Below are 12,210 nucleotides of genomic sequence, written 5' to 3'. Positions count from 1 at the left end.
GTGTTGTGAACTCGCAGAACACTTTTCTTTATTGCTTCTCGGTTTGCATGTGCCCAGTGAGCGGACACGGGCCCGTGTAGGGGCGAGGCGCACGCATCCAGGGCAGTCGGTGCCTTGCAGGATGAGCAGGCACCCCGGGGGCTCACCTCGCTCTGTAATGATTCCTTTCTTCCTGCATCCGCATTGAGGGCTTGATATTCACAAGGCACACGGATAAAGTGCCCTGATCTCAGGTGGCCCGCCGATAAGGCTTTGAATATGCATTTGCCTTATGTGTAACTGCCTCTCAGATCAAGAAGTAGAATATTTCCAGCTCCTCCCACCCTGATCCCACCCACGGTTCTCCCTTGTGTCCCTTCCCAGGTGGCATCTCCTCTGGACTTGATGAATTTCTTTTAGAAAATGGTTTAAAGCAAATTCGTTGTTGTTCAGTCGCTCAGTCGTGTCCAGCTCTTTGCGACCCCATGGACTGCAGCACGCCAGGCCTCCCTGCCCATCACCAACTCCTGGAGCTTGCTCAAACACATGTCCATCGAGTTGGTGATGCCGTCTGACCATCCCATCCTCTGTCGTCCCCTTCTCCTCCTGCCTTCAATCTTTCCTGGCATTGACATGGTGTGACACAATGCTGATAAGATTTTCCAAAACTGGGTAGTGATGTGTTTGTGGATGTTCAATTTTTCTGTAACCGTTCGGGAGTCCTTGACGTATTTCATCATCATCATCATCATAAAAGAGAAGAGGAGGACGTGTGCCAAGAGGCAGGGGAGCGACGCAGGCAGAGGTGCCGCGTGGACATGGCATGGACAAAGATGCCCAGGCCGGAGGGGAGCTGCAGGCGGCCCTGGGACTCCTGAGAGCGGGCTCGTCTCTAAGGGAGGTTTCCAAGATGAGAGACCCTTTTGGCCAAGTGCTCCCAAACTGTCAAGGTTTGGACACGGAGTCGCCCTGGAGGGTGCCTTTCACCACCCCGCCCTCACAGAGGGCATCGGCGCCCTCCTGGCAAAGCCAGTCGTGCCTTGGGCCACGTGCGGGCCGGACTCAGAGCCCCCGCCTGCCCATTCTTTCCGGGCCGTGAGCCTCAGTCGTGCCCAGCACACCAGCCTGTTTGTGGCTCCTCTGTGGGTGGCCCGAGCCTCGCGTTGTCTCAGCACAATCGCGGTGGCCGAGCTCTTGTGGGGAAAGTGGGGCAGGAAGCCCCGATCTAGGCCAGCCGCGCCGCGCTCCCAGCTTCCTGCTCTGCCCGAGGTGCCGGATGAGGCTGCCTTGTCCTCCCGACCCGTCTGGGGAGGCTGGAGGCTGGACTTCCCGGCAGCATCACAGGCCCTGGGAAAACATCCTCTGGGAACTCCTGTCTGCTGAACCTCCCCCCCATTGTCTTTTAAAAAGAAGGATCATCAGTCTTCCCTGGCCTGAGCTGGGGCTCCACTGTGTGTCAGGCACCGTGCCAGGCAGACTTTAACCCTCCCTTTGATTCCGGAGGGCTTATTGCGTGCCGGGCGCAGGTCTAGGCCCTGAGGGTCCAGCTGGGAAGAAGACTGGCAAGGACCCTGCCCTCATGGAGCTCCCATTCGCTTTATCCTAATACATTCTGAAAGCCGGGATGGTATGACTATGATCTATGTATCTGGGAAGAGTGAACTGAGACTCGGGGCTTCCCAGGTGGCGCTAGTGATAAAGAACTCCCCTGCCAATGCAGGAGACGTAAGACACGCACGTTCTGTCCCTGGATCGGGAAGGTCCCCTGGAGGAGGGAATGGCCACTTACTCCAGTGTTCATGCCTGGAGAATCCTGTTGACAGAGGAGCCTGGTGGGCTATGCTCCGTAAGTTCACAAAGAGTCGGACACAACTAAAGCGACTTAGCATGCACACATGCACACACGTATGCACGCAAACTGAGACTCAGAGAGACTGATGCACTTTCCTGAGGTCACACAGCAGGAAGGAGGAGGAATGCAGTTTAAAGCCAAATTATCGGTTTCCAAGCCTGACCGTTGCTTTTGGATTGGGGTAAAGGTTTCATCCCAACCACGCTCCCTTATTTTTGCCTGTCCCCTAGGAGCTGGTGTAGATTGCTTAATCTGTCTTTTTGTCTGACAAATGGGCTCTTAATGCAAGATGAGAAGGTGATAAGTGCATGAAGACAAGGAGGGCATCGTGGAGGAGGTGCCATTTGAGCTAAGGCGTGATGAATGAGAAGGAGCTGGCCCAGAACAGAGGTGGGAGAACATATCCTGCCAGTAGGAGCAGCATGTGCAAAGGTCCTGAGGCAGGGGTGTGCCTGGCAGGTGGAAGGAATAGAGAGATTGAAGATGTGACTGAAGATTATTGAGGTGTGAGGTGGGAATGGAGGGCTGGAAGGTGAGTTCAGAGAGATTAACTAGTGCATGGGGACCTTATGGACTGTGGGAAGATGTGATTTTTTTAAAAAAGTGTATTGAGTAGCCATGGAAAGTTTTAAGCCATGGATTGGTAGGATCTGATTCACATACTTAAAAGGGTCCCTCAGGCTGTGTGTGGAAAAAGGAATAGGGAGGAAGGGATTGCAGTCCAGGCAGAAGGTAGGTGACTTGGGCCAGGCAGGTGACTGAGGATGTAGGGAGAAGTGGTCCGATTTAAAAAGCACGTTGAAGCTGTGATAGCATTTGCTGATGGATGGAAACGGAGTGTCAGAGAAAGAGGGGGTGGAGGATCACTGGGGGGCTTTGGTTGGAGATCCTCAATGGCAGAGGTGCCATTTGTCAGGCTGCGAAGGGCTTGGTGCCGTGTGGGTTTGGAGGAAAGTTCAGGAACTAGGTGTGGGATGCGTTAAGTTTGAGATGGCCCTTGGATGTGTGGCCTTCCCTGTTGGCTCAGATGATAAAGAATCTATCTGCCAATGCAGGAAACCTGAGTTCTATCCCTGGTTAGAACTGGGAACATCCTCTGGAGGAGGGCATGGCAACCCACTCCAGTATTCTGGCTTGGAGAATCCCCATGGACAGAGGAGCCTGATTGGCCACAGTCCCTGGGGGTCGCAAAGAGTTAGACACGACTGAGCAGCTGACGCTGACCCGGACATCTAGGTGGAGTTGTCCAGGTGTCAGGAAGCCAGCCCAGTCTGGATGTATGAGGCTGGGCATGTACACTTGGGCTGCAGGGACTGGTCGTGAATGCATCACAGTGAGTGTGGACAGAGAGGCAAGGCCACCGTGTTGCCTCCTGATCTGTGGACCGGAAGTTGTCTTCACAGGGGGCTCCTTGTGGCTGTTGCCAGGTCAGCCTAGGGCAAGTGCTGGAGCCGGGGCAAACCTCAGTCTCCCTCAGGGGCTGGCTTTCACCCTCCCCCCCTCCCCCCACATCCAATCCCCTGGCCCTTCCAGGGGACTCAGAGGCGCGTCCGTCCCACCCATGCCAGGGCCAGGCCACTGTCATTGTGCATCAGCGTGGCTGCACCCCTCCACTCTGGTCCCCAGCTTTTGTGCTCAACCCTTGAAACCTAGTTCCTTGCAAAACAGATGGCTCTTCTGGCACCGTTTAAACGCTGGGAAGGACTTCTCTGGTGGTCTGGCAATTAGGACTCCGTGCTTCCTCTGCAGAGGCATGAGTTTGATCCCTAGTCAGGGAACTAATACCCCATATGCTGTGTAGTGTGGCCAGAAAGTAAAACAACAACAAAAACCCCAACGCTTTAAAAATACTAGTAATAAAAGCTGGGAGACTTTGCTTTTTTTTAAAATAAAATCCCAATTTCTGGCTTCTTCTTGGGGGGGAAAAAATAACTCCCCCAGAACATCTGGCGATCCTGGGCCTGCTGCCCTCCCACGTGGCCGCCCTTGGAGGGGACACACGGCCGCCCCCTCTTCAATGGGCGTGTGTTCACCTGTTTCCCACGATGACCGTTGCCAGGCCCTTCCTTTATTGCCTCACATCACTGAAGGGGGAAATGATTTCTCTGTTCCAAGCCCTTGAGAAGAGTGGCAGGACGACTCGGGCAGGTTCGTCCATACAGTCGCATCCTGGGCAGCCATAAAGGAGAATGGGGATGTTGCCTGGGCTGTGATGTGGAGGGACCTTTAAGCTTCACTCTGTGGAATAAGTAGGTCCAGGGCATCCTGTCTATGCTGCTATCTTTGGGTGTATATAAAGGGGAAAAGAGGAATATATGCATGTGTGTGTGTATGCATAGATTTGCATGTGTGTTTATTTTTTCTGGGCTTTGTTGGGGTATAATTGACATATAACATTGTGTAAATTGAAGATGTACCACCTGTTTCAGTACATTTATATACTGCAAAATGATTACCATCATAGTGCAGCTTTAAGTATATAATAAGTTTTATTGCCTGGAATTGCTCTTCTGTACACTAGAGCCCTAGAATTAATTTTTCTAGTAATGGAAACTTGGCACTTTTTGACCAACCTCTGTGTGTTTATTTGGAAGGGTTCCCAAGGCGCAAGTAGCTGTGGTTCCTGGGGGGAGGGAGGGACTAGATGGAGGGGGGCCGGGGTGTAGGAAACGCACTTTTCATATTTTTGACTTGATATATACATATTTTTTAAAAATTAACAAATTAAAAAAATTGGGGGATTCGGGATCTTAGTTCCCCAACCAGGGATCGAACCCACATCCCCTGCCGTGGAGGCGTGGAGCCCTAGTCACTGGGCTACCAGGGACATTCCTATAGTTTTGACTTTCGAGTCCTGCGCATGGTTGTTATTTAGAAGTTAAGTTTTTAAACAAGAAAAATAATGGGAAAACGAATTGCAGTCCACGAGGGTCCCCTGGGCGATGACGCAGGTGTGAGCACAGGCCCCTGGCGCAGGGTTTGTGTTGGTCTCTGCAGAGCCTGGCTGAGCAGGCGCTGCATAAACGCATGTTGGCTGAACAGCTGGCCGAGTAGGTCTTTGCTTCTTTCTTGCCCCTGTCCAGGGCCGCGCTGGCGCTTGAACTCGTGACCTTCGTTTTGTGCCACCTCCAGGGTACTGGCCACGTGGAAGCTCACCTCCCTGCTTCTGTCTTCCAGGCATTCCTGCATCGCATCCGGCAGAATGCGGCGGACACGGTGGAGAAGGGCCTGACGGAGGAGAACGTCAAGGTGGGGGCCCGGGGTCCCTGCTGCCTCTGCTGCTGTGCGCAGAGCGGCCTTGCTCCCCCGGGTGATGCCCGGAGGGGCCGCGGGGATGGGGTGCTCCCCTGGGTGATGCCTGGAGGGGCCGCGGGGGTGGGGGTGGGGGTACTCCCCTGGGTGATGCCCGGAGGGGCCGCGGGGGTGGGGTACTCCCCTAGGTGATGCCCGGAGGGGGCGTGGGGGTGGGGGGGTGTTCCCCTGGGTGATGCCTGGAGGGGCCGCGGGGGTGGGGGTGGGGGTGCTCCCCTGGGTGATGCCCGGAGGGGCCGCGGGGGTGGGAGTCCTCCCCTGAGTGATGCCCGGAGGGGACGTGGGGGTGGGGTGCTGCCCCTGGGTGATGCCCGGAGGGGACGTGGGGGTGGGGGTGTGGGTGCTCCCTTGGGTGATGCTCGGAGGGGCTGCGGGGCTGGGGCTGGGTACGTCTGCCCTCCGCCACCCCCTGCCGCCCCGCTTGCTCCCTATGGCCCCCGGGTCCTGTGAGCAGGCCGTGCTTGGGGTCTGTGAGGAGGTCTCGGCCCCAGGCCCCCACTTGCCAGCTCAGGATTTTTCTCCCCTCGCTCAGTACAACCATCCTGTCTTTTGGCCTCCTCGCGCGGGGGACCCTGGCTTGATGCCAGTGGAAAATCCCTTCCCAAGTGCCCCTGGGAGCGTGGCACCTCCAGCTGCCCTCCTGGCAGCCCGGGCCCCTGCCCTGCACTGGGCGTTGAGTGCGAGGTGGAGCGGATGAGTAACTGGTGCAGGCTTCATCTTGGCTGTGGCTCTGGGGAGTTTCGGGAGGAAGTCAATAGGCCTTCTGTGTGCTCAGTACGGGCCCCAGAGGCCCCCAGGCCTGGCTTTCCAGGGTGATCTCACTTTCTGAGAAGCCGCCTCCAGCTCTTTGGTGCCCTGGGGTCCTGGTGCCCGGAGAGAGGGGGAATTGGGGCAGGGTGGGAGTCAGCTGTGGCCAGCACGTGTGGCTCATAAAGGGCTTGGTCACACTGGACACCCCCCTGCATACATCCTGGTTGATAAGAATAGCAGCCTGGTACATTGATGACTCTGAGTCCAGTATTTTGGATGAGAAAGCTGAGACTTAGAGATGTAAAGAGACCTACTCAGGGTCAGTGCATGGCTGGTTCCTGGTAGGGCTGGCATTGAACCTTTTATGCATTCATTCAGAAAGCAAATATTTACCGAGTCCCTGCTGTTCATCAGTCTGTTACAGTCTTTATTTATTGGCTTCCCTGGTGGCTCAGCGGGTAAAGAATCCACCTGCAGGAGGCGCGGGAGACTCAGGTTCAATCCGTGGGTCCCCGGAGGAGGGCATGGCTCCCCGCTCCTTTATGCTTGCCTGGAGAGGCCTACGGACTGAGGAGCCTAGCGGGCTACAGTCCACAGCATCGCAAAGAGTAGGACATGACTGAAATGACCGAGCACATTTGTTTATTACGTCCTAACACGACGCATGATAATTAAGAATCGTAATTTATTGCAATTTGAAAAAAATTTCCTCTTTTACGAGGTGTAATTCATATAAAGTAAAGGGTCCAGTCCTAAGTGCAGCTCCTCAGTACATGCCTCCTCCCCAGAGACAAACAGTGACTTCTAGCGGTGTTGGTTAGCTTTGCCTTTTCTTGAACTGTGTATAGAAATGATCCCTTTGTGGTGCCTGGCCTCTTTTGTTCACTGTTAGGTCTGGGAGACTTGCCCTTGTTTGGTGTAGCTGGGAGTCACTCCTGTTCCTTGCCGTGTAGTAATCCGTAGTACAGAGGCGCCACTGTTGACTCATTCATTCTCCTTTCGGTGACTGTGCGTGCAGTTTGCAGTTTTGGGCTGTGATGACTGTTCTCATCTGTCTTTGGGGGGGACACAGGCTCTCATTTCTTTGGGGTGTATGCTCAGGAGGCAGATACTTATTGTGAAATTCTGCAGCCATCGCTTGACGTGAGTGTAAGAATAGGATGTATCCTATGGGTCTTTAAGCACATTCTGTGAGCTGGACAGAACAAGAAAGAGAAAAATAACCCAGCAGTGCGGGTGATTCTTCCAGCCACTTCGTGTGACCAGTGGCCCCCAGGATAAGGCCGAGGAGGAAGGGAGTCTCTGGCCCGCCGGGACTTCGGCTCTGCCGCGTGGTCTCCTGCCCCCTGGCCTCCCTGCCCACCCTCAGGCCTCTACGGACTGTCTGGTGCCTTTGCAGGGTCTGTGGGGTCGGTCCTCATTCCTCAGGGCCCTGCCTGCAGTGTCACCGTTTCAGAGCGGCTGTCCTTGGCACGCTGTGTTCAATGTGCAAACTCCTCCTCCTGCCCCACCCTGGGATTCCTTTCCTGATTTCGTCCTGAGTGCTTCTTGTCACCTGGAAAACTGTCGTTATTTGCTGGCTGTCCGTCCCCTTCCAGTTGAGTGTCAGCTGCCTGGAGGCAGGTAGGGGGCTGTTCTCTTCTGCCCAGGGCCTGGCACACGGTAGGGGCCCAGTTAGTACTCGCGGAAGGAATGACTGTGTAAGAAACCCTAGAAAGAGCTGTAAGTCGCGTGACTGGTGACCCGGGCTACTAGCTGCTGCAGGTGGGAAGTAGGGGTTGGGTGAGAGAGGGACTCCGCGTAGTATTTACTGGGGTGCTCAAAAGGAGCTTCTTGTTCCTACAATATTTAGATTTTTGAACCCTGTGAATGCCTTCTTCAAAATTAAATGAAAAATACATCTGTTTGGAAAAAAGGCAGAAAAAGGAATTTCACAGTTCAAAGGGTCTAGATTCAATGGAAATTCTCCCTTAGTTGTTCTTAGAGGCCTTGATGGTTCCCAGTTGGTGTTATTGTCTCTGCTTCTGCCAGAGCAGAGAAGAGTGGCCTTTGTGTGTGTGTTATCTTACACAGATGAATCCATATTGGAATTCCAAGTGGTGCCATGATTCCCCCCACCCCCGACCCCCACTTAACAGTATATATCAAGGATCATTCCAGGGCTCCAGATCCATATATACAAACCTGCAGATTCTTTTCACAGGCTCAGAGTATTTCAGAATATGGAATGTATTTAAATATAACCAGTCCAGCTTGTTTAACTATTTGACAGGTGCCCATCATTGCATGTTTAACTTTCTTCCAGTCTTCTGCTACTGCAAATAAAGCTGCAGTTTATGGTCTTGGCCATCCACCCAGTTCTCAACCTTGGTGCAATGAACATGTTGGGCCGGACAGTTCTTTGCCATCGAGGGGGCTGTCCTATGTCTTGTAGAATGTTCAGCAACATCTCTGACCTCTTCCTATCAGAACACCAGGAGCGTCCTGATTTGTTATAGCTGAGTTTGTCACAATCGAAAATGCCCCCATACATTGGCAAATGTCCCCTGGGAGGCAAAACTGTCCCTGCTTGGAAATGACTGATCAAAAGGTTCAGTTCTAAAATACAGACTTGCCGGGCCAGATTGTGCATTTCACACTTTATAGGTTCTTCTAGGGGAAGAAGAAACACTCTTGTGTGGTTTGTGAGGGTTTAAACGGCATTTTGATCTTCCTTCTCTATAGTATTTTCTTATGTCACATCATTTCAATTGGTGTCTGGAACTACCTTCACCATTTAAAAAAATCAGTCCTATGGTTGGACATACAGGTGCGTGTCTTAGACTGCGATGAATGTCACAGTGTATGATCTTCCGCACGCCGAGTGTGAAGTTCACGTCTGTCTGCTGCTTCACTGGCCTGCATGACCTTGGGAAAGTTAATAATTTTCTCTGAGCCTCCGTTCTTCATCTGTGAACTGGGGATGAGAACCGTTCCTGCCTCATGAAGTTATACTGAGGATTAGATGCCATAAATGCACATAAAGTTCTTAGTGCAGGATTAGTTAGGTGTTAATCCTGTTTGGTGAATGTTGGCAATATTTTTGTTATTATCGTGATTTCTGTGAGCCCGTTTCCCTGTGCCCTTTTCGCCTGCGCTGAGGAGTTATGTATTTTTTAAGGCTTCAGATTGCTTTCCCTCTGAGCCTGGATTGATGCTGTCCTTGGACCTCGTGTTCCCCTCGCAGATCCTGTTCTCAAACATCGAAGACATCCTGGAGGTTCATAAGGATTTCCTGGAGGCCTTGGAGTTTTGCTTACACCCGGAGCCTCAGTCTCAGCACGAACTTGGGAATGTGTTCTTAAAATTCGTGAGTACAATGCCCCAGCCCCTGTGGGAGCCTGTAGCTTTTAGGGAATGGGCTTCTCCCTGGGTCCCCTTGACCAGTTTCACCTGCAGGCCTGTCTGGGCGATGGAGAGGCAGGTGGGCAGGCAGGCCCAACCTCTGTCCCTGCAACACTGGGCAGAGTGTCGACCCCAGCGGACCAAGGGTCTTTTTATTAGCTGGCTCCCCTCCCTTCAGCGTCACCCGGAGTGTGGTCCCCTTTCCCTCAGAACTCTTCGCTGAGTGACTGCATTCTGGGGTTCCTGTGGCTGCCTGGCTTGGCGGGGCCCCGGGGTGGACTCGGATCAGACCCACCAGTGTTTGAGTCCCGGCCGGGCCACCCGCTGGCCGGTGAGGCTGTTGACCCCTGGGTGCCCACTGGGACTGCGGAGATGGAGGCTGCGTCTGGTTGTCACGGCCACTGTCTTCCCGAGTCACTTAGGATTGTGGGAGGGCGGCCGGAGGGAGGCGGTGGGCTTAGCCCGCAGGAGGCACCTGCTTTTCCACACCTGCTCGTCCTGTGCCGCCCGGGACCCTCCCCGCTGGGAGGAAACCCGCCCTGGACTCGTGGGCAGGAGGCCTGGGCCAAGCTCCTCTGCTCCCCTAGCCTCAGTTTCCTCCTCTGATTGAGAAGTAGGGATAATGATGCCTCCTTGGGTTGATGGAAAGACTCAAAGATGTAAAGCGATCAAACGTGTAGCCTAGGGCAGCGGTCCTCAAACAGGGGGTGATTTTGCTCCCAGGGGATGTTTGGCCACATCTGGGGACACTTCTGGGTGTCCCAGCTCGGGGAGGGAGGCCATGCTACTGGCTCCTCATGCATGGAGGCCAGCTATGCCAGCAGTTAGCCCATAATGCACAGGATGGCCCCCACAACAGAGGCTTATCCCGCCTCAAGTGTCAGTGAGATGAGAGACTTCGGCCTGGGCCAAGGGCTTGGTCCGTGTTGGCGTCTACTTCCATTGTCACTGTCATCCTCACTAACTCCCTTCTCCAGGGTGTCACATCCGGATGGCCCGAGATGAGGAGGGCGGGAGGAGGGCGGAGCCGGGCTGCCCATGGGCTACGTTAGCCTCTGCAGGTTGTTTTAACTTGTCTGTGCCTCAACGTCCTCACCTGTAGAATGGGTATAAAACTAGACCTGACCCGTGATGTTGCTGAGGATCAGGTTTGTTAATATAAGGAAGGAGAAGGCTCAGAACAGCACCCCAGGAAGTGCTCACTAAATAAATGTTGGTTATCAGCGGTCCATGTGGCCACTGTTTTTCAGTGTCTGGAATAGGATGAACACGAGAGAGAGATGGGACACAGGTGAGCCGGGCACTCAGGGAGGGAGAGGAGCAGGGCAGGGAGGTGATCTGCTGCAAGGGAGAGGCCTGGAGGGGCGGGGGAGGCGGGGAGACCAGGAGCAGGTCACTGCACATGTGAGACGCTGGTGCCCTTGGGTGGAGTGGTGTCCATGCGGGTGGTGTGGGGGTGAGCGGCAGTGCTGGTTCAGGACATATATCTTTTACTTGTTTACTTATTTTTTTATCTTTTTTTGGCTGCTCTTTAAGGCATGCAGGATCTTAGTTCCTTGACCAGGGAGGGAACCCGGGCCCCAGCAGTGAAGGCACAGAATCTTAAACCCTGGACTGCCAGGGAACTCCCAGGACACGTATCTTGAATAGGAAAATAAAAAGGATGGGAGGGGCAGTCTTCCATTTGGGTTCAGAGGAAGGAGTGAACCCCCATTTCTCGGGAGCCAGACTGCTTCTGTCTGATTCCCTGTTCTACCCCTGAGAAGCTGAGTGGCTTTGGGCAAGTCAGTTCATCTCGCTGGGCCTGTCTCTGACTCTGTAAAACGGGGGCAGTGATGGTACTTGCCGTGGGGTACCGTCATGAGGATGAAATGAGCTAATTCTAGTGAAGCACTGAAATCTGGCCTGGTACTGTGGCATTATTCCAGCTGTGGGCGTTATTCCAGCTGAGGGACCAGGGAAGGCTTCCTGGAGGCGGTGGCATTGTTGGGACGGCCTGTGAAGGGATGGCATCTGAACTGGAAGCGGAACAGTCCATACTTGAGCTGAGGGCGGGGAAGGGGTCCTCAAGGTGCATTATCCAGCTTGCCACTAACCCCAGGCTCCCTGGGTCCCCCCAACTTCTCTGCCTGAGCGGCAGAGGTGTGTGGGAAGCAGGTTTAATAGACCAGCCAGTGAGGTCTCTGGATCGTGAGTCCCCACTGGGGCTAATTTGCTCAGAGATGCAGGGGATGGCTGGAGGAAGGAAGGTGGGGAGTTTAGGGCCTAGGAGGCAGCCCTCTTCTCCGTACCCTCCTGTACTCAGCCTGCAACCCTCCTTACACGGCCTCTGCGAACTGGACGATCGGGGCGGCAGTGTTTATCCTCAGAACCTCAGATGCGTCAACAGTGAAGTTCAGGCCTTTGTGGGAGAGCCAAACAAACTTACTTAAGAGGGAAATTTGCATCATTACTGGGTTTGGAAAGTGAGTGTCTCTCGCCGTTAAAAATAAATGCAGTAGAAGCCAAGCTGTGTTACGGCATTCCTTCCAGAAACTTCTGCCCATCTGCGTCTCTGAGCTGACACCTGCTCAGGTGAACAGTTGGAGAAGGAAATGGGAACCCACTCCAGTGTTCTTGCCTGGAGTATCCCAGGGACAGAGGAGCCTGGTGGGCTGCCGTCTATGGGGCTGCATAGAGTCGGACACGACTGAAGCGACTTAGCAGCAGCAGCAGATGAACAGACTGGCTTTGGTGTCTCGCCACAGCTTGCTGACATCCTCCCTTGAGGTTACTGAAACAGCTGAAAGCGGAGTCCGCTTTCTCGGTGGGTGACTCGGAGTTTTTAACCTAAACTCATCTTTTTCATTAAAATATTGCAGTCGTCACCCCCCGCCCCCCACGCTCATGGAAGATGCCGCTGAATTCTTCTCAGAAGGGGCCACTGCTGTAGG

At 53.9% G+C, this 12,210-nt stretch overlaps 1 protein-coding gene across 1 annotated transcript in view; it reads left to right on the top strand.

Annotated features, from left to right (window-relative positions):
- The window catches only part of PREX1 (phosphatidylinositol-3,4,5-trisphosphate dependent Rac exchange factor 1), a 175,013-nt gene that overhangs the window by 66,785 nt on the left and 96,018 nt on the right, over positions 1–12,210 (top strand). The window contains exons 2-3 of the mRNA XM_065922136.1: positions 5,009–5,080; positions 9,120–9,242. Of these exons, the coding sequence (XP_065778208.1) occupies positions 5,009–5,080; positions 9,120–9,242 (195 nt within the window). The remainder of the gene's footprint in view (positions 1–5,008; positions 5,081–9,119; positions 9,243–12,210) is intronic.

The sequence above is a fragment of the Muntiacus reevesi genome, chromosome 2 (assembly GCF_963930625.1).
Source record: "Muntiacus reevesi chromosome 2, mMunRee1.1, whole genome shotgun sequence".
NCBI classification, from domain to species: Eukaryota; Metazoa; Chordata; class Mammalia; order Artiodactyla; family Cervidae; genus Muntiacus; species Muntiacus reevesi.
The sequence above is the reverse complement of the archived record's forward strand: the minus strand, read 5'-3'. Positions and strand labels throughout refer to the sequence as shown.